General features: G+C 40.2%; 1 protein-coding gene across 3 annotated transcripts in view; it reads right to left on the minus strand.

Annotated features, from left to right (window-relative positions):
- Positions 1 to 22,771, minus strand: part of LOC140237719 (proline-serine-threonine phosphatase-interacting protein 1-like) — a 91,022-nt gene extending 68,251 nt beyond the window's left edge. For all 3 annotated transcript variants that reach the window (XM_072317646.1, XM_072317645.1, XM_072317647.1), the window contains exon 1: positions 22,638 to 22,771. In XM_072317646.1, coding sequence (XP_072173747.1) covers positions 22,638 to 22,664 — 27 coding nt within the window. In that variant the 5' untranslated portion in view covers positions 22,665 to 22,771. The remainder of the gene's footprint in view (positions 1 to 22,637) is intronic.
- Positions 22,772 to 23,004: the final 233 nt, after the last annotated feature.

Here is a 23,004-nt window from a genome sequence, read left to right on the forward strand (position 1 = left end):
TTAAATACCATGTTCTTTACAGAACGCAGAACACAAATGAACATTGGCCATGTTTCGTGACTAAAGTATCATCACAATTCTTACTCATGCAAAGGCTTTTCAATAGTTCTTGGATGTCCAGTTTTGGTCAAACTGAAGCACTGGTTTTAACTACACCCGTTGAGGACAGACTGACTTTGCTACAACACGTATTTCCCACAGACACATGCCCGAGTATACTCAGGACTCACAAGTATCCACCTACATTGTAGTTCATTAACTTTTGAGACATTTTTCAGGAATATGATAGTCAATTATTTAACATACAGTCTAAAAAAGGTCAAAATCACACCTGCTTATTAGCCCACTGAGGACGAGCTGATATTGCAATAACACGCACTTCCCATAGACACCTGCCTGAGTATTCTCGGGACTCATCTTCAACGGGTTACTGTAAAACACGATATTTTCGCGGCATGAAATTTTTGCGAATTGGAGCCGACGACCGTTTTCGCTGCATGAAATTTTTGCGAGTTGCCTGTAACATTCAATGCGTATATATAGTGTAGACAAGAGCTTTCACATGCATTTTAATTTCGCAAATCTTGGCTCTTGTGAAATTCGTGAAATTAAAATGCACGTGAACATTCCTCGTCTTACAGAAAGCAGCAATGAAGTTGGTGCATTATCAACTTCAGTGAGGCTGAGATGTTTGACTTCAGGGCACATCCATACCACAGAGAACAAACCACTCTTTATTTCTTCTTCTTCTTCTTCGATAAAGTAGCCTGCAGGCCACCATGTGGTGTATCAGCGTACCAGACTGTACTCAAACACGCATGCACATACTATGTAGGCCTACACTGTACCTATGTACTGCTCTTTGCCCCTTTCCCCCATTTTAACCTGTACACCCCACATAATAAGACACATACTAATCCCATTCACCCCCCCCCCCCCAAATAAAAATCAAGCAAAGCCTGAAATGAAGGCAAACTCAAGCTGCTTTTCTATTCATTGTGCTTCTATAAATTCAGAGCTGTGACCTTCTCTAGCAAGGCACTTTGTCAAAACATTGTCAATGGGATTAGCAGTATGGCCAAGCACTAATCCTAATCCACAACCCCACCTCAATGGAATCAATCACGCACAGCAGAACTACATCATAGGTGCTGTTTTCTGCATCCTCAAGGGTCATCTAGGGATGTTCAGCTATGAGAAAATGTGACGTGAAATGATTGCCCAATCGTTTGTAAAATAAGTTTTTTTTTTTAATTTTTTCTCATTTTTTTAAATGGGGAGGAATTAATAGTTGGAATTAATGGTTGGAATGAAAAAAAAAGGAACTGTTCACAATTTCAATTACATTCCCTGCAATATTTTGAGGGAATATCCTTTTCAAAAAGCAAAAATAAGCATTGAAAACCTTGGTTAAACACACTGTTTCTTCAATCAAGATGTAACATATTTCACCAATCTGGTTTGAGTCATTCATCCTCAAAGTTTCTGCAGCTTCATTTTCAGAAGAGTTCAAAACTTGGAAGTATTGCTTGGTGTAGGGGAAATGTCCCTTCCTCAAAATGGATAATCTAATAATAATAAATCTATTATATGATATAATCTGATTCTGCTATCCTGGTCTCACATCTACAAAAATAGTTATCTATCTAGTTGAACTTGAAAAAAAAAAGTAAGTACAAAGAAAACAAAATCATAAAATTCAGTGTCTGCTGAAAAAAACAAACAACTTCTTGAACTTCAGTTTAAATACTATTTTTGCCTATTTTTTATTTATTTATCTATTTAATTTTTTTTTTTTTTTTTTTTTTTGGGGGGGGGGTTCCACTCATACAATGGTCATACAATGATTCCACTCATACAATGGTCTCACTCCTTAAGGGCCGGTCACATAGCCCAGAAGTCGCGCAAACGCATGAATCACGCAAGACATTCGAGCCTCACGCGAAACATGACCACCGTGCAATTTGCACATTTCATGAGTTTGTCCGACGTGGAACCTGTATGTCCTTCGTTGGATCGGCGCTTTACACAATTCCAGGTTTTTGAGCAGCTCATAACTCAGCTTCGCGTAAGAGTTTACACAGTATTGCGCTGTTTTATTTTTTTTTTTGCATAGTTTGCATACTTCTTACGTGGACAATGCACAAAATATGCGTGGAATATCAGTGATTGTTCGTGAAAATGTTGCCGCTATCACATTCATGCACGAATCATGCGCGATTCATACACAGTTCATTAGTGATAATGCGCAGATTATGCATGGTTTTCCGTGGACCTCAGTCATCGCGCACAACCACATATTCGCCCTATTTGGGGCCCTTGCATGCCTATGTGCTGAAAATGCGTGGTTTGTTAGTGATTTTTGCTTGATCTTTCCATAGTTCTTGCGCAATTCATCAGTGATTTTCATCATGCAAATCAGTGAAAATTCTCGATGGACAAGCACGCACAACCAAATTTCATGCGTGATTCATGCGCTTACGCGACTTTTGGGTTGTGCGACCGAGCCCTTACAAACTGAAGTTTTCTGAATCTATGGCCAAAAAATAATAATAATAAATAAAATAAAATGAATGAATAATCCCTCTGAATACAAAAGAAACATGTCCAGCATTCAAACATGATGCACTCTGCAGAGAAATTCACCCTCCTCATTTACATCTACATGCTGTAATTAAAAATAGTTCTTCTTAAGCTGGTACTGCTTTATCATTGATGAATTTTTCATCACTTTATTTTGGTCTCTTTGGTGCAAGTATGACAATGTGATGGGGCTCAAGATGATCCACTTTCTTTATAGGTATGGGACCCAAGATGACATTTCATGTCATACTGCAGGGTACCCAGCAGATGATGTGGTGATGTTCACTGTTCTAAGGGTTCGTTATTGTAAAACACAACAAATTTTCTATACCTAGATATTCGTTTATCCAAAACTGAAATAAGGCAATATGAACATTTGTGGCATTATTCCAAAGGTTTGATAGCCTGAAAAAGAAATAAGGTTTGTTGTTTAGCTATGAATGTATTGACATTTTTTGTCGCTGCTGATCATGTAAAACTCAACATTCCTGATCAAGGCCAACTCTGGTCTACTTTAATAATGATTTTGGCTTGCAGAGTGATGTTTGATCTCTGATGTGCCCTTTAACCACTAATATTCACAATTTCCTACACTATCTGACGTTGGCCTAATTTGTAATTAATATGATCCATCCTTCCGTCCTTTCCTGTCTTCCAACAGACTGAAACTTAACAGCATAAACAAACAAGCATTCCATAACATCAGAAGAAAAAAAAAACCTGATAAGAGCATTAGTGTGCTGTTGGCAAAAGTATCCGCTCACATTCAAAACCGATAATCATTTCCACCTTGCTGGAGTCAAACTTCAAGCTATGTCATATGAGACCAATATTGACATCATACCTAGAGGATACCTACAATACCAGAGCAATAAAATGAGACTTCACCTGTGGGGAAAAATGTAAGAAAAAAAAAAGACAGTACATTAGCTTGTTTTCGCCTGAAAAGAATAACACCACTGTCATTAGGTCAGTCACATGAGAAGATACGAAGGGTTGTATTCACCCTCCCCATAATAACCAGGATGTTTTCAGTTAGAAACGTGGATCTTCATGAAGATCCTGATCTTTTCCTTACCGGTAAGTGCAGAAAGAAAACATGGACAATGACCCGTTTACAGTGTAAACATGCAAAAGGCCAAATGCAGTAACAAAATCAGCCGCGCATTTGGCCAAGCTCTGGAGGTAGTCTCGGCCGCGGCTCAGCCGAACCCGGCCTTTTCTCACTGTAAACACAAACTGGGCCAAATGCGTACCAAATTTAGTCTGGCTTCCAGACCCTCTGCCCATACTATTTCGCCATTCAGGATATTAATGCCCTAAACGTCGAAAACTAGTATAGTTTATGGTGGTTTTGTCCTGCAGAGGCGGCGACTTCGTCATGGGGTGGTTCGTCGCCGCGGAGTCCAGTTGGCAAAGGGTCGAGAAACCAGACTATGCCACATTGCGACTGGCACCCTCCCAATAACAGTGTTTGTTTACAAGCAGAGTGCCACTACAACAAAATATTGAAAGGTTTGAATTAAAAGCCCGGGCCAAGCCCGGGACTGTAAACGGACAGAATTGCCGGGCTCAGCCGCGGCTCGGCCCAGCCCAGCACTGTAAACGGGGTCAAAGATACCCATTAACACCCTGAAGTGTCTCCGTTAAGTGTGTATCATTATAGACCTATACATGTATAATGCATGTATTCGGTGGATTAATGAACCCTCTGAATAACAAACCTTATTTTATTTTTAGATCAAAGAACCTTTAGAATAATGAACCTCGAAATTTCAATTTCATTAACCAGTCAGCAAAGACAAACGACAGTTCTGTTGTTATCAATTAATTCCTCCCTCCACATGCTACTTGCGAGTCCAGAAAGAAGAATTTATCCCCATTTAGCTCAAGTGGCATGTCAAGTGCGTTTGACAACTCTTTACTTCCATAAAGCTTCACTTTCATGACGATTTCCTCATTCAGACAGTGTTCATCAAGAGCCTATTGCTTGAAGGGGGATATAAAGAACAGCAAGAGGAGACTTCTCTTTCTATGCTATAAGACCCCCCCCCAAAAAAAAAAAGAAGAATAAAATGTGTACATTTAATAACATTCTTTTCACTTGAACAATCATGAAGTGTGGTAAGCGTGCTGCTCAAAAGCTGCACCACACATACAGATAATGGTACCGTACTGTAAAAGTGGAAATTTTTGCGGTGTTGAAATTTTCATGCATTTTGCACAACCAGAAACTACCGCGAAAACAGAAGCACGCAAATATTTTTGCTAGCCATATGTTCCTGTGCGTGATGTCTTGATTCCGCGGAATTAAAAACATGCGAAACTCTTCTTACCCGGCCAAGCGCAAAAAATAAGTCGCGCGAAAATATCCACTTTTACAGTATACTACAAGAGTGTACTCTAATTGTAGTTACCATATATGACATTAATCAACCAATAAATTGAATTTTTTATATTATTGCAAGGGTTACTATTATAAATGAACAAATCTTACAAGTAGTTGGAAAGTAGTACTTCAAGAATGGGGATCTCTGAGTTGAGAATATAATAACTGTAGTTTCAGCTCATTAAAGATAATATAAAGTTTTGGTATTACCTCAAAAGTTTCCCTGAATTTCCTTGTCTTAGTTTGTGTTTCAGGTTAAAGTACCTTTCATACAACTACACTGTAACACTGTGAGACTTACTCGCCCCAAAGTGCTCTCATGTCTTAGTAATCATGCAATAATGGTTTCGTACCGGAGCCGCCGCCGTATGGCAGCAAGGTAGTACACGTATTGTATGAAACCATTATTGCATGATAACTGTGACCAGCAGCCCCATACGCATAGCTAAATGGGGCTTCGCATTGTAGCTTACAGGATCATGACAGATTTAGTATCGCGGGTAAATATCAACTTAAAATCCAAAAATTTCTTCAATTTGAAGACTTACCAGTTAAGTTGAAGTATTGAAAACAGGCTTCGGGCAACGTTTGGTTTTGCCAATAGTCCCTTTCCGTTTGAATTGATGACTGACTGTGACTCGGTCGAGAGGACCTTGGGAGAGCTACGCTGAATTGACGGCCAGTGCATGCGCACACAAACATCTTATCCGTTCATGGATTTGAAATTTGTTCGCATGTGATGTGTGCGTATGCGCTGGCCGTAGTAATCAGTGTATAGCTCTCCCAAGGTCCTCTCGACAGAGTCACATTCAGTCATCAATTCGAACAGAAAGGGACTATTGGCAGAACCAAACGTTGCCCGAAGCCTGTTTTCAAGACTTTAACTTAAATGGTAAGTCTTCAAATTGAAGAATTTTTTGGATTTTAAGTTGATATTTACCCGTGATACTACATCTGTCATGATCCTGAATGCCTTCTCTCACACACTCTCTATCTCTCTTCATGGATATAACCTGACAAAGTTTCTAAAGCATCAGAATGTGGTTTGCAAGCACACACATTGAAATAAAAGTGTTTTCTACTTTCACAAGATGTCAGCTGATGTCACTGACTTACAGAAATGAATTCTCATGCAAGCAAATGTGACGATGATCGAAGTGGTGATAGAAAAGTTTTTTTCTGTTTTAAGACTAAACAAGGGAGATTTGACAAGTGCTATCAAGATGAACAATTTCATTCCACTGCAACTTTATGGCCTCTAACATCTCCTGTCAGACTGACAGACAATACTATCAAAGACACAATTGCAGCTGCCCTTGACCGAAGACACATCTGGGCAGCTGCACTTGGCAATCAAAGAGGAAATCCACCCAACAATAAAAATATATAAACTGCAAAAGCTTGAGGAAAAAAAAAAGATTCCTTACACAACGTATCAAGAATGACAAAAATAGGACAAGAAATAGGGGAAACATAACATTTTGAAATTTCACATTTTGGGGGAAAATATTTATTTATTTACATACTATGACATCATCAACTTGCTGATTTGAATACTCATAACGACTGGTCAAGAAGTGTTTTCCAAAAACATGACATTTCAGAAAGTCATAACTTCTTTATTTCTTTTACGATTTTTGCACTGTTCTGTAGGGAATGCTTTTTTGCTCCTTGTTCCGAAGTTGATAAAATTTTGAAGTGGATTTCTTCTTTAATCATCACGATATATCCATTGCAGGAATGGTCAGTTTAAACAAGGGAGGTGGGGCAGTAGTATTCTTGCTCCAACCTCCCTTGCTGTAATATGCACTTTTTCTGCTCAAGACCCAGAGGCCACAGAAGGGGGGTTGGGCTGCCCCTCTCCCCCGCACACATACAAATGTACATATGTACTTTTGGCTCTTACAATGTATAGAATAACACCCAAACACCCCCCCCCCCCAAAAAAAAACAAACAAACAAAAACAAAACAAAACAAAACAAACAAAAACAAAAACAAAAACAAAAAAATATATATATATTATATATATATATATATATATATATATATATATATATATATATATATAACAATAATAAACACAATAAAATACATGAATTCCAGAGGTTCGCCCTAGAATATTCTTTTCTTCAAAATGGGGGTGTTGTACCATTGACCCCATCACATGCACTACACTTTCTGCCCCTGACCCTGCCCTCTCCCAGCCTGGAACCACTTAACACCCATGCTTATTTGAACCCCAATCCTGTTGCAAATGGAGGCCTATAATATATTCAAGAATGCACCACAAGATTGTGTCAGGTATCTATACATTGTACTTTTCATACTGTAGTTGCCCTAAAATCTCATCTTAAAGGACAAGTTCACCTTCATCTAGACATGTGGGTTGAGTAAATGCAGCAATATTAGTAGAACCCATCAGTGAGAGTTTGAGCAAAATCGGAAAATCTGTTCAAAAGTTATGAATTTTTGAAGTTTCTGCTCAGTCACGGCTGGATGAAAAGACTACTATAGCTTGTGATGTCACATGAGTACAACGATATAAAGAAAGAATAAAGAAAATTCAACATATTTCAATTTTTCTCGCATAACAAAAGAACACTGGACTTCCCTCTTTTAGAAGGCAGGGGGAATAATATTACCCTTAACATACGTCAGTAGCAAGTCGAAGAAATATGCACTTTATTCAAAAAGTAAAGTTTTGTGAAATTCTATTTTCCTTATATAGTTGTACGCATGTGACATCATGCACTGTAGTAGTCTTCTCTTCCAGCAGTGACTGCGCAGATACTTAAAATATTCGCAACTTTTGAACGGATTGTCCAATTTTCCTCAAACTTTCACTGATGTGTTCTACTAATATTGCTGCATTCTCTCAATCCCTTTGTATATGAAGGTGGACTTGTCCTTTAATTGGGTGAATGCACCAAATGAAGAGACCTAAGTATCAATGTTTTCTTCACTCACTTTAATTCTAAGGACCGAATTCTGAATGGCTCTATATTATGCTGTGCATAGATCAACAAGAGGATGAAAACATCAACTTTCTGTAATGTTCTATTCCTGCAACATTAGGGAACATTGGGGGAAAAGTAGAGCCAAGAACTCAAGGCTGCAATCCTATTGAAAAGGACCATCCTCCCACTGAGGAAAAAAAGAGAAAAAATGTGCGGTGGATGAGTCATGGATGAAAAGAGCCATATTTATTTTTGTTACTGACCCTGTGTTCCGTCAACACCTCCACACTCTCATGATCATGGTAAATCCCTTTAGACGGTTCCAGGCCCTGGCTTCTGTTTAGCTAGTATGAAGGGAATGAACCCATGCAAATAATGTGCATAGGGCAAAACCAAGGCGGAAGTCACCTGACAGAAAAGGAAGTCTAAGGAAGTCTGAACGACTGTGTCCGGTCTGAACAAAAGCAAAAAAACATAAATGCATATAAAATATAGCCGACCCCTGAATACACATACCGAATTGCACAAACTGGGAAATCAGTTCAAATTCAGTATTGTTGACTTCACCTGAATCATGCAAAATTGGAGTTAAAATCTACCATACATCTTCGCTGGAATATTTTACCAATTTATGATTAAATGGAATCATATATTTATGATAAACATTTTTTTTTGGAAGAATGCATAAAAGAGATTCTCTAAACTTACAGTAGACCTGCCTGAAACCTCTTTTTACCAGCTGCTTTCTTTGGCATAGTGGATGAAACAATAAAGAAAAGTTGGCTTTGAAATGCATACTGTAATGTTCAGATACTGTCTGATAGAAAAGACACCATTTACTAGTATACATTTCACAGGCCACATAACCTTCTTTTTTTGGGGGGGGGGGGGAGGGGGAGTACAGGAGTCAATCAGCCATTTACAATGAACTTGAAAAAAGGAAAAAACAGAAGATACTATACTTAAGACTTCTTTACCTGGAGAACCTCTGGAGAACATGCCAGATGTAAACAAGTAGTAGAATTTAGGCAACCTAGCAGAGGGTGAAAGATACCCTCATTTAAGAGTTCCTAGTCGTCTAGCACAAAGTTGGCATATATGCTTCTATGAAAGCCAGTGAATGCAAGTTCCTCCTCAAGAGAAGTGGGCAGTTTCTCTTGAGCATATAACACAAATTGTATGTTTACTTGTACCATGGACAACGCAGGTCACTGGAAGTGTGTGGCATGTTAACATTGTGACAATTGAGAGTCCCACTGTCTGCAGTAAGCATGGCACAACCTCTCCCGGAGGTTACCTCAGACTCATGCTACTGGCTATCTAGCACCACATTTTCCTCAGACTCACTCCAGACTCCCTCAGGACTGCTTTGTGCAGTGTCCTTTAGAGTCCCAGGTATCTGAGGTAAGCACAACATGACCTCCAAAGGTCTTGCTGTGTTTTGGGGGACTCTAAATGGAGTACTACTGTCACCAATCTACTTTCAAAAAAGCAAAAACTTGAGTGGATATCTCACTGGCTTGGAGACTACCTGGCAACCTGGTGGTGATTTGAGTCTCACTGGTCTGGGAAACATCTCCTTGATCACTCCTGGAGACTAGCCTGGTCTCCAGGAACTCACAAGAGAATCAAATATGTCTGATTATTTTGGAGACTTTTTCAAGTCTCCAGAGCTGGTCTTGGAGACATCTCCGCAACATCTCTGTGACATCTCCGTCAATAGTCGCAGCCAAGTCGCAGAGACTAATTTCGTCCGCGAGGTCTCCAAGAAGTCTCCACGACTTTGCAGACACCCACTGGTAACCTATCGGAGACATAGTCGAGACATCTCCATGACTGAGAAAAGGTTGCTGCAACTTATCCAGGCAAATAAGATGTTATCTTGTCTAGAGATGTCTAGGACATTGCCCTGGAGCCACTGAGTATACTTGGGCAGGTGTCTATGGAAAATACATGTTGTAGCAAAATCAGCATGTCCTCAACGGGTTAGAGTGTAAGAGAAGAAGATTTGTGGGGGAGGACATGGTGCCCATTTGAACAAAGTTAAGATCCTATACCCAAGGGATGCTAACTGCCAACTTTGGTGAAAATCCACATGCGGTTTTGGAGAAGAAGCGGAAAACATTAAAAAAAAATTGGAAATGCACTATGGACTCATTGGAGCCATTGACTCTGGTGAGCTACATTTGTAAGAATGCCAAATAATACATCAAAGTTGTCATCTTGCCATGACAACCTACATAAATTTCTGGTGTGAGTATTCCTTCACTTACATTACACAGATGTTTGATCACAAATCATAATTGAAGAACATAATTTTTGCTATCACTTTTGTCATCATTATGGTTTAAAGGAGATACAAAATGGTCTCAAAGAAAGGAAAATAAAAGAATGCAGACTTTACATCACAAAAACACAGCAAAACAGAAAGAAGTTTGCGGATGACTGCCACAGCATTAAAGACGTACATCTCAAAAAAGGCACAACTTGTTACAATACATACATGGATACAGGCGCGCCGGAAGCAGTTTTGGATTGGGGGGGCAAATATTGGAGGGGGCTCACTATAGACCATACATATGTTACACAATATACACATATACACACACACACATATACACACACACACACACACACACACATCTATATATATATATATATATATATATATATATATGTGTGTGTGTGTGTGTGTGTGTGTGTGTATGCATATAAAGTGGCGTATGATGGGTCGAAACATTGGGGGTGGGCACCTTGTGGAAAAGTAATTTTGACGGTGTGTATGCTTGTGCGTGTGTGCGTGCGCAATAATGGGACTACAATACATTACAGAATGTGATACATTCAACAACGCAGTCATTGAGGAACATTGTAAGTTTTCCTTACATGGATTATGGAATGACGGTGTGAAACCACAACTTACATACTGTCAGCAACATCAGGAGAATTGCATAACAATAAAATGCGAGCGAGCGGAGCGAGAGAGCTTGAAAATTTTGACATTTTACAGTCCCAAAACTGCCGTTTGTAGCTATATCTTTCGCTTTGGAAATTAAGGGGGGGGGGTATCGGGCGCAACTGCTGGCAATTACTGGCGGCAACATTAGGAGAATGGCATAACCATTCAATGCGAGCGAGCGAAGCGAGCGAGCTTGAAAATTTTGACATTCTACAGTCCCAAAACTGGCGTTTGTAGCTATAACTTTCGCTTTAGAAATTAATGGGGGCGCATCGGGCGCAACTGCTGGCAATTACTGGCAGCAACATTAGGAGAATGGCATAACCATTCAATGCGAGCGAGCGAAGCGAGAGAGCTTGAAAATTTTGACATTCTACAGTCCCAAAACTGGCGTTTGTAGCTATATCTTTCGCTTTGGAAATTAATGGGGGCGCATCGGGCGCAAATGCCGGCAATTACTGGCAGCAACATTAGGAGAATGGCATAATGATTCAATGCGAGCAAGCGAAGCGAGCGAGCTTGAAAATTTTGACATTCTACAGTCCAAAAACTGCCGTTGTAGCTATGTTTTTCGCTTTGGAAATTAAGGGGGAGGCACACCGGCCTCAACTGCTGGCAATTACTGGCTGCAACGTTAGGAAAATGGCATAACGAATAAATTTGACGATTAATTTTGACATTTTACAGTCCCCAAACTGCCGTTTGTAGCTATATTTGTTTTTTCGCTTTGGAAATTAAGGGGGGGGGGGGCGGCCCAGGCGCAACTGCTGGCAATTACTGGCAGCAACATCAGGAGAATGGCATAGCGATTGAATGCGAGCGAGCGGAGCGAGCGAGCTTGGAAATTTTGACATTTTACAGTCCAAAAACTGCCGTTTGTAGCTATGTTTTTTCGCGTTTATTCATTTATGTACATATCTTTCTTATTTTATCTATTTTTATTTATTTGTTTATTTATTCATTTTTTTTTGGAGGGGGGCTTTTTGGGGGGGCAAAAATGCGTTTTGCCCCCCCACTTTTTGGATTGGGGGGGCGGCCGCCCCCCTGCCCCCCCACTTCCGGCGCCTATGCATGGATATGAGGTACACTGTACATGTTTTTTCTATAGCATGGTCAAAACAGAGGAAGTGTTTTCCTGTAGACTACAAACAAAGGGATTAATTGGGTTTAGAAAACTGGGTGAAGGATGGATAAAATTTCAGACAGTCTATTATTGAAGGCTACAAATGCATCCTGAAGCCTCACAACCTGAGAGCGGGAAAAGGAAAGGCCATTTACGACAGACTACACCAAGTCAGAGGGAAATGTGCGATTTATGTTGGTTTCTTTTCGAGGAAATAGAAATGGTTCCTGCATTGCAAGGCAAACAGTAGCTCGACTGTGTGCTTCTGGCAAACTTTGCACCCTCAGTCTGGGTGCTTTGGTGGTTGTACCAGAATTTTTGTGTGCTACACCACACACTAATGCCCAATGAGATTCATTGTCAGGAAACTTAAATACACTTCATGAAATGGCCACACGCAAGTAGCTTCACGCAAGTTGCCATTCATGAGATTCTATATCCTAGGTTAATGGACTAATAATGGCACTAACAACTTGGGAAAACTGGTAAAACTGAAGAGGCTTTCCTGCATAAATATGACCATATCACCATCATAGTTATTCTACATTTCGACATGAGGACATATTGATCATTTCTGGAGCAAAATTGCCTCAGGACTTAATACAGAGACTCCAACTCTCCCACATTATGAGATATCTCGCCTTGAGGTCATCGAGTTTGAATCCTCCACTAGGTGGGTCTTCATCAGCTCGAGCTTGAAGAATATAGCCCACTATTTCTGATCCAAAGAATTAGCCCGATCAGAAAACAGCCTTCTAATTTTCTGGTGAAGACTGGATTGCACATTTCAGCTGACTTCGAGCTTATTTCTCTGATTCCCCTTATCGGGCAAGTTCACCTTCATAAACATAAGGATTGACAGAATGTAGCAATATTAGTAGAATACATCATTGAAAGTTTAAGGAAAATCAGACAATCCGTTTAAAAATTTAAACATTTTTGAAGTTTTTGTGCAGTCACCGCTGGATGAGAAGACTACTGCAGCGTATGATGTCACATGAGTACAACAATATAAGGAAAATATAAAGAGAATTTCACAAAATTTCATCTTTTGAAAAAAGTACAAATTCCCTTGACTTGTTACTGACATATGTTATGGGCAATATTATCCCCCCTGCCTTTAGAAAGTGGCAAATCAAGTGCTCTTTTTTTATGCAAAAAAAAAAGTGAAAATATGTTGAATTTTCTTTACATTTTCTTTATACTGTTGTACACATATGACATCACAAGCTGTAGTAGTCTCCTCATCCAGCAGTTCCAACACAAAAGTTTTAAAAATTCATAACTTTTGCATTGATTGTCTAATTTTCCTCAAACTTTTACTGATGTGTTCTACTAATATTGCTGCATTCTCTCAATCCTTATGTTTATGAAGGTGAACCTGTTCTTTAAGCATGCTATTCTTCAAGCTCGAGCGGATGAAGACCCACCTACTGTCGCTGAGTGTTTCAATTTTAAATTGAGCGGTCTTCCACCCAACTTTAGTCATGTGTATGAATATCAATCTTAAATAAGGCTACAGCCAACAGGATTGCACTAGATAGCATCTACAACTCTTCAGCTTCCAGGGCCCTTTTAGCATTAAAAGCGAGCCCTGGACCCTGGCCGCTAGGGATGTCGCACAACTAGTTTGACACATGTCATGTGCACAATGTGCTTATGTAGGGTCTACACATTAATGCAATCACAGTCTCCAGTTTGCTAGGGGGTCCATGCAGGCAGGAGAATATCCCGTTTGAGAGACTGCTTGGGGTTGGAGTCTGTAAGTAAATGAGTGAAGTTTTATGCATTATGTATCTTTAACCCATTGAGGACGAGTCCTGAGTATACTCGGGCAAATGTCTATGGGAAATGCGTGTTGTAGCGAAAATCAGCCTGTCCTCAATGGTCACTATTAGGCATGGATGATAATCAACGTACCTGTTGAGACTATTGCAAATGCTTGCGCAGTTTACCAACCCCAAGTTTTCTTGGAACAAACTCAATGCTCTTATAACATCAAGATGTCCTGTGGTTAGTCATGGACAGCTCGCTAAAAAGGGTCCTCCCCCCCCCCCCCCATTGTGGTTAAATCTATTCATGTGATTGCAGCTATCCATGAGCTCATAGTTAAGTCTGATCCCTGTTACTACTGATCATGTCACGGTGAATGAACAACTTGAAATGCTCGAGTACAAGCCAGCCGCACAGATACGTGCAGATGTAACTGTACATTACAATCATGTAAGACGAGAAACAACATACATTACCCCGGTACATTCTATCAACTGGCCACAATTGGTCATGCTCGCGGCAGTAACTACAGTCTGCTTCTCAACAAAGAACCAAATTCCCTTGGGAACACACAATATGCATACATTGGGGGAGGGGATCATAATTGCACAGCTGTTAAAAAGATATATATCTCCATGTGATGCTTGTTGATAAAGAAAGTCTTATTATTGCTGATACGTGACAAGTTAAGAAGCTTATGGTTACAGGAATAATATTTCCCATCGTTCAGGGCAGTTATTATCAAAGGTACTGTGTGTGAACGTGAGTATCGCAAAAACGACAAGGCCCTCTGTGTTTACCCTGCCTATTGAGGATATTCTGGGTGAACAGGACCAAATTCTCCCTATCGCATTCTATAACTGTAAAAACTCAAAGAGCAGTGGTGCTATTTCATTTTCATAACTATGGGTGCGTTCGAGCGCTCTAAAGCGAACCAAAGCGAACTGAACTAAAGCGTACCGTACCATACTGTGCTAGTTTGGGAGCGTTCGAATGCTCTGTTGAGAAAGCGTACCTCTCGAGTTATTTTTAGAAAAGGTCACGCTTGTTTGTAGCAAGAAGGTCATTCACCTTGCGCTTGACCTACTTACAGCTGTCCCGAACAAAGAGAATGATGTTTTTGCATTGTGACGTATGCGCATAATACGCGCATGCTTTACAACGAACTTTTGGTACGCTTTGGTACGCTTTTGGAGCACATCGGGAAGTGGTCCACTTTTGGCTCGGTACAGTACGGTACGGTACACTTTAGGAGCGTTCGAACGCTCCCCTGGCGCGGTACGGTACAGTACAGTTCACTTTAGGAGAGCGCTCGAACGCACCCTATGTGTCTACAACGCTGTGCTGGTGCACAGCGCGAGCTCTATTTGATCATACAGGAAAAAACTTGGAGCACTACCTCTATCTTCACGCTTTTATAGTTTTGTAGATTTTCTCAGCAATTACTGTATGTTGGGAAAATAAATATCAAGTTATAATCTCTGAAATTGAATTAAAAAGTTTCTATTGTAAAGTGACAATGTTTTTACATGACGAAAAGGGAAAAAATAAAGAGATGCGATTACCGCATATACAAATTTGTACTCTCTGCCTGTGCCTGCTGCAAGGTGTCTCTGCATTACAGTCCCGAAGTGCATGAGTGAACACTGAATGTGTGACCCTGCTTGACCTCCAGGTGTTGCACATGGGTGCATGAGATCACCTCATTTATTTGTATGTAGCGTATGGCCAGCGAACGTACCAGACCACTAGCAACAAAATGTATACATTTATATGCAATAGGGAGAATTGTCATTCTCCTTCAAGATCTCTTTCAATTTTCTATTGCTAGCATAATCATTAGCAGCATTAGCTTCATGGCATGCTGACACCTTCTTCTCACCTGATATACAATGGGTCTACTTCAATTTTGCCTAAATTCTGACACATGCCACTGAGATGTACATGTCATCTTCAACATTTCTTCTTTTTTGGGGGAAATTGGCAGGCTGCTAAAAAAAGGCCGACTACTTTCCGGCAATAATACCGATTAAAGAACAAGGACTCAGGGGGGATCCTGAGTTAATTTTAGGTCCTTCAGATCTGTTAAGTATGATCCAATTATGTTCTGATCAAAGCATCTAATTCTAGCATTCCGTCAAGTACTATTTTTAGCACCCCGTGGTTCAGGCGCCGAGATCAGGATATGATCATTGCCGTCAGCCGCCGTGGTGGTCGCTGAAAATATGCATCACCAGAATCATCGTCATGCATCTCAGTTAGGGCCACATGTACAGGTATCGGAGGGCTGTGTCATGGTGGGCATTGTCATCGCTTGGCAACTCCCATTCCCCTCCCTCTCCCCCTCCCCGCCCCTCCATCCACCCCTCTCAATTGCCCCTTTCGTCAGCTCTCTACTCTTAACCTCCCCGTCCCCCTCCTCCTCCTGCAGCCTCTTCCCTTTCCCCTTCCCTCATTCTTTCCTTCTGCAACTCCTTCACTTCCCTCTATTCCTTCCCTCTTTCCCTCTCCTTTCTTTCCTTCCTCTCCTCTCTCCTTCCTCTCCTACCCCCTCCCCTCTTCTTCCCTCCCCTTTTCCCTTCTCTCTTTCCTTTATCCTCTGCAACTGACAATCTGAACAGCTTTGCTCGATATATATCTATTCAGAATACATCGCTAGAACTTTACGTGGCCTTTAATACAGTAGCTGACATCGGTGAACAGCTTGTCTTTAAGGTTCACCCATGCTGTGGGGAAACGGTCAATTAGCAGTGTCAGAAAATGGATCTCACATGTCCCTTCTGTCCTCTTCTGTCTAAATTAATAGCTTAAATGGTTTTAAATGACCTATTCATTAGGGTTCCACAACATCCCAAAGTAAATAAGTCATCAAGCTATTTTCCCCTCAAATGATCTATTCATATTCAATACACACAAGAAAAAAAAAATGAAGCATGGACTGTTTAAAATGCCATGCAAAACCCAACAATTCTTGTGTGTGTACAGGGGGGGGGGGGAAATCAATTTTTGCAGTTTGTATCATGATGCAAAAATCAGTTCATCTTGAATTTTGCTGAAAACCCTCAATATCAAAGGAAACCACAACCAAAATATGTGGATTTAAATGAAAGCAGAATACCTAGTAGAACCCATTAGTCAATGAAAGTTTGAGAAAAATGGGGCAATCGATTAAAAAAATCTGAATTTTTAAAGTTTCGGTGGCATCATCCACAGAAAAGCAGACTGCTACATTTCATGACTTCATTATTGATGACAACATATTGTAACAAAAGTATCTTTCCTCACGAACATTCAATATAGCTTCACTTTTTAGCATAATAAATGAGCACCTGACAGAAAGTAGGTGGAATAATATTACCATTAACATGTCAGTAACAAGTCAATGGAATGTGTACTCTTCATAAAAAAATTAGATGTTGTGGAATTTTCCTTACATTTTCTTTATACTGTTGTCCAAAATGACATCAGGAACTGTTAGTCTTCTTATCTAGCAATGATGGCACCAAAAATTGAACAATAATTTCATAACTGTTGAATCAATTGTCCTATTTTCTTCAAACCTTCACTCTGATGCATTAGCCTAATATTGCTGCTTTCACTCAATATACATTAATTGATATTAGGATTTGATTTTCTTGAAATTGCCTTGCACTGTGTGTATGAATGGCATGCCGATGAATGTTTGATTTTTATTTTTTAAACTCACGCTCAGGGCTCTACTACGTGTAACTGCACTAAGTCCAGGGTAGAATGCCTAGGGTAATGCGGTAGTTATTGTTTACCAATGCAAAGTTCACAGATTTAAAATGTTTTACTTGGAGCCCACTGAGCTTCTTTTTTCTGTTTTCTTTCTCTTCTCTTCTTTTTTTTTTTTTTCCTTTTTTTTATGGCAATTGAGTGAACAGTGCTCAGTCAGTGAAATAAATTTTGGCTTTGTGATCCATAAAACAATAAATTTGAGTGCCTGGGCCTATTGTAGGTACAATGTATGCCAGTATGTCTGTTAGACCACCAGCCATTGAAAATTGATTGAATGTCATAAGCTTGAGGGTTTTTTCTTTGTTTTCTCTTGTTTTTAGGAACATTAGGTATTGAAAACATCACAAAATCGAAATAACATGCAGTGAAGTATACAGTTGTACCATCCTGGGATATAGGGGGATTAGACAAATTTTCCATTATCTATATTTTTTGTTTTGTTGATCTTCTTCCTTCTCTTTTCCTCTTTCTTAATTTTTCTAATACTCTCTCTCCTTTAACTCCCTTTTCAACTCTCATTGGAAACAGTGTGGAAAAGACATAATGTGCTGGTATTTTGTAATTTATCATCGCTAAGTACTCTGTAAATACTCCAGACTTTGTGATACTGTGGCGGTAATAACACCCCCAACATTTTGTGATTGTATGTCAGCCACTCTATGTGGTCTGTTCGCCAAATGGCATGCTTCATTTGCCAATTGGCAAAAGTGTAATCCATTGTGTAAGGGCGCTTATAATTACTGCAGGTTCATGTATGGGCACAAACAAAAATGGTACGTTTGGCAATGATAATGACATTTACTGTACCAATTAGCTCTAATGAATGGTAGGTGTAGTTTAACCCATTCTATACTGAATTCGGAAATGCCCATGTAGACTTAATATGCAGGTCACCAGGTTCCAGTATGGAACAGGTTAATACTGATAAATTCCAAGAACTAAAAAAAAGGCACAATCAATTGCTTTCGAAGTAGAAACTACTGGAAGGGCTTGATATATACTGCATGAATGCAACATACTTATGGAAACAGGTCAGAAATACTATAGTAGTCAGATGTTCACATACACAGAAAGATCCGTCTGTCCGGAGGAGTCTTAAATATTTTTTTGACGTTATCGCTCTCCTCCGAGGGGATCCATGAAGCCAATTGCAGTCTCAGTATCCGCGGAACATATCCCCAATGACCCGATACAGACCAATCTTTTGGTCAAACGTTCACATTACTAGTTATGTTTAAACAGTGATGCCTAACCTCGAGGATAGGCTTGTAACTAGGCATCGTGTAGACACACTCGTTGCTATCCACAGGGTGGGATGGGGGGGGGAGGGGTCCCCACGCATAGTTTAGAATCGTGTGGACAGAACTTCTTGATAGGAGACTGTAGACATTTGAAAGCATAGATATGGGGGCAGTGAGTCTATCCTCAAGGAAGCTTTGTCGTGTGAACGCGGGTCGTAAGGAGACAGAGCCTATCCTCGAGTATAACTACATGTACTCTTCAGGGTAGGGATCAACGTCTGAACGTATCTATTGTCAGGCGATCAAGTGACTCACCCATAAGCTAAGTAGTCGATGAGGAGGAGAAGAGGGGAGGGGATGAGGGTTGTTGATAGTATCTCTCTTAATGCTTAAGTACAACTGCATTTCATTGAGCAAACTAAAATTTGATAACTCCATTACACTGCATTGACTTACAATTGCCTCTATCACATTCAATGAGCATACACATAAATTATCATTGCTCAAAGATAAGAACAACCATAAAATCACAATTGAAAGAGTTACGTGTAGTAATGGTTAATGATGGTGAACAAATGTACCCAGTACCAGTGATTGTAGCTATAGTAGCAACAGTTAGTACATGTACGCTGTATATATTCGGATAGCTAATACAGTGGTGCACCTAGCCTTTAAACAAGGCGACTCGCTCTGCGTGCCCGCGTATAGCGCGTTTACCCCACAAACCTGTTGGCCGGCGAGCGGAGCAAGCTGCCTTTATCCACTCGTTCAGGGATGTGTACGCAGAAAATACACACTGCACCAAGGCAAGCCTCGTTAATATTAAGTAGTGTGCCGTGTGTGCCGTAGTGTGCCGTGTGTATTTTCTGCGTCAAATTTGTACGCAAATTTGTCAAAGAATATAAAGCAACAACAACGACAAAAGTACACATCCCTGAACGAGTGGATAAAGGCGGCTCGCTCCGCTTGCCGGCCAACAGGTTTGTGGGGTAAACGCGCTATACGGGGGCACGCAGAGCGAGTCGCCTTGTTTAAAGGCTATGGTGCACCAGGCGCGCACCCCATCTTTTTTCTTTTTTTTTTAACAAAAGAAAATGAAAAAATGGGGGTATGTGCACCCCCCCCCCTTAATTTTGTAATGGCGCCTCCCCTTTCCGGAATTCCTGGATCCACCCCTGTAGTAGGTATTAGTAGTTAAGAAGTAGTAGTAGTAAAGTAGTAGTAGTAGTAGCAGTAGTAGTAGAAGTAGTAGTACTAGTGTAGTATGATCTAGTATTTAGTAGCAGTAGAGTAGTAGTAGTAGTAGTAGTAGTAGTAGTAGTAGTAGTAGTAGTAGCAGCAATGTAGTAGTTGTTTAGTAGTACAATGTACTCAGTATATAGTAACAGCAGCAGTAGTCACAGTAGTAGTAGTGGTCTAGTAAGTACAACTGTAGTAGAAGTAGTAATAGTTATCATAATGAATACAAATATCAGCATCATTTATTCATGAAAGTCCCTGCCTATTGATAAATGTACTTGACACATTGCATACAAGAATCTAGCAAGTCCCCCTACTCTATGGGAATTATAAAACCTTAAAGGGCCACACTATACAGAACTTTAAATATCAAATCCTCAGTTGGTAAACATCCTGATGATATTTGACCATCATAGACTCATCTTTTTCTGGTTTGATAAACTGTAATTGTCTCTAGAAGTGCAATAGTACTAACACACATCTCTATTTAAAATGACCACTGCTGCCTACATAGTCAAAACAAAGCGGAACTGTCTCAAGCATCTGCCTCCCCCCCCCCCCCACCCTCAGTATGTTGGAACCTGTGAACAAACGACCACTTCAAACTTTGTCAAGCATCAACGTGTCAGTGGTATCACAACCAGCAACTGACCTACTTTGCAATAGGACTTGCAGTCAATATATCACAAGAGCATCATACCAGCTAAGGGCTATTATGTCGTTACAACTACTCATACTGGTGTTAATGGGGAAAATCCACTCTGTAGTCAAGTTGACTTGAGAAATATCAAACACATGTACAAAACAGTGAATGCAAAAGTTTCACTGCACTAAAATACACACACACACACACACACACACAAATATATAATGATACAATGTATCTGTTACTTCACAAAATTAACACCAGCGCTGTGTGAATCAGGTATTAAACATGAAGGGGGGGGGGGGGGCACAAAAATATTTTTGGTGCCACTTTCCCAGTTAAATGAGCTGGAAAGCGAAGAAAAAAAAAAAACCTCCCCCAAGGTGGATATATATACATTTTATTGTCGCCCTCGGTTTGTCCGTCTGTTTGCAGAATTACTCAAAGAAGTTGTGAACAGATTTGGATGAAACTTACAGGAAAAGTTGATAGTGATACAAGACACAGATGATTAAATTTTGGTAGTGATCCGCAAATTTTATAGATTTTATGAAGGATTTTCAATATTTTGGCAGGTAAGATTACCATATGAACTTCGACAGGAGAGAATTCAACTGGATGATCACATAGAAGGGACTTCAAAATTGTATTTTTTATTTTTAATTTCTAAGTGTGGGGGAGCTAGGCGTGGGGGAGGGGTGAGGAGTGCAGCTCATACTTGTACTATGCTTGAGTAAATCTTAGCTACCCCTCCCCCCCCCCCCCAACAAGAAGAATCTCAGGGCATTTATTTTTCTTCTCTTCTTTTTTTCTAGCCAAAATCCCGTCCATGGCCCCTGGAATGAATGTAGAGATTCTTTTTCTTTTCTTTTTTTTTTTCTAATGTAGGCATTTGGATTACAGTACATTGAAATATGAATCAATTGACAAACAATTTTAGTTGCTATCCCATAATAAATATCTCTGTCTTTGGTTTTATAGTAGGCTGGGATATCTTTTCCTTTTTTCTTTTTTTTTTCCTAAATCAAATTTGCTTGGTTCCCCAAGTCTAATTCGCAGGCTGTCTGGTTGAATACAATTCCTACAGTCACTCCAAATGGTGTACCAGTACTTTGAATTATAACAAGGAGAAGATCTGTATGTAGTCTACGCCTGTACTTGCAGAGTTGTTGGATGACTTGGCAATGCACCAGTAATGCAAGCTAGTTTGTAAACTGTTCTTAGATTATCCTCTTGTCACATGACATGGCCATACTATTCTCTGGTAGTTCCCTCCCCCCCCCCCCCCCTTACTTCTGTTTTTTAATAGTGCTGAAGCTTTGTTACAGTCGCTAAGACTGGTATCATCATTACCAGCTCATTTACTCGGGCAGGTTGTGGCGTCAGAAAATAACAAAAACAAATGGTAAATAGCTAGGCCAATGGCGATCCAAATTGCAATGTTCAATCAATGCATGAGAATAGCTAGATTGGCTGGCTGCAGCTAATTATTGTGTATCATTCAGTATCAAAGTAGTCCACTACACTAGCTATGACAGGTTTCATGGCTTAAGAACTTGATACAGATGATTTTTATTCACTGTATTTACGATGGTTACGGGACTATGATAAAACTGCCAAAACTGCTTCTTATCTGGGATATTAGAACATAGGTTTTTCTCCTCGTTTGTAATCAATTTGATACGCGTTGCGTGCCACACTATAACAATAGCACCTGCGTTTTGTACACTGAATGCGTCAGATCTCGGTCGAGGTACCGGTACGGCTTTTATTACAACCTGCCTTGCTGCCTGCTCGCTCTGCCCCGCTCACCGACCGTGGCAGCGGATTGCATGCTCGGAGAGCGACGGGTTGGTCTCGTCATCTGCCCGGCGCTCTGCGTCTCGTGTGCATTCAGACAGAACATGACCACGAAAAAAAAAAAAAAAAACCGGCGAAAAGTACCAAATATCGAGCAGAAATCTTACCCAAAAATTATCCAAGAACTTTGTCATGATGTCCAGTTACTCCACGTGCAAATAAAATTGGGTGTCACACGACAGAGCCCAAGTACAGAGCTTCCAACCGAGCAATGCAATACGACTTCGAGCCAGACTAGTTGAATGTAATGTCGATCACAAACACGGAAGTAACTTGCACCAGGAACTTCGTTTGGAGTTCTTGCTTTTCTTTTGTTGTTGTTGTTTTTTTTTTCTCTCTCTCTCTCTCTCTACTGCTTTGGTTGATCTGACATGAAGGGTTACCGAAAGGGCGTTCAGTAGAATAGCGGAGTCTGCAGAGCCGTCGCTTCAGCGCTGGAACCGGAAGTCAAGTCAAGAAAAATGTTAGATGTTC

Source organism: Diadema setosum, chromosome 14 (genome assembly GCF_964275005.1).
Source record: "Diadema setosum chromosome 14, eeDiaSeto1, whole genome shotgun sequence".
NCBI classification, from domain to species: Eukaryota; Metazoa; Echinodermata; class Echinoidea; order Diadematoida; family Diadematidae; genus Diadema; species Diadema setosum.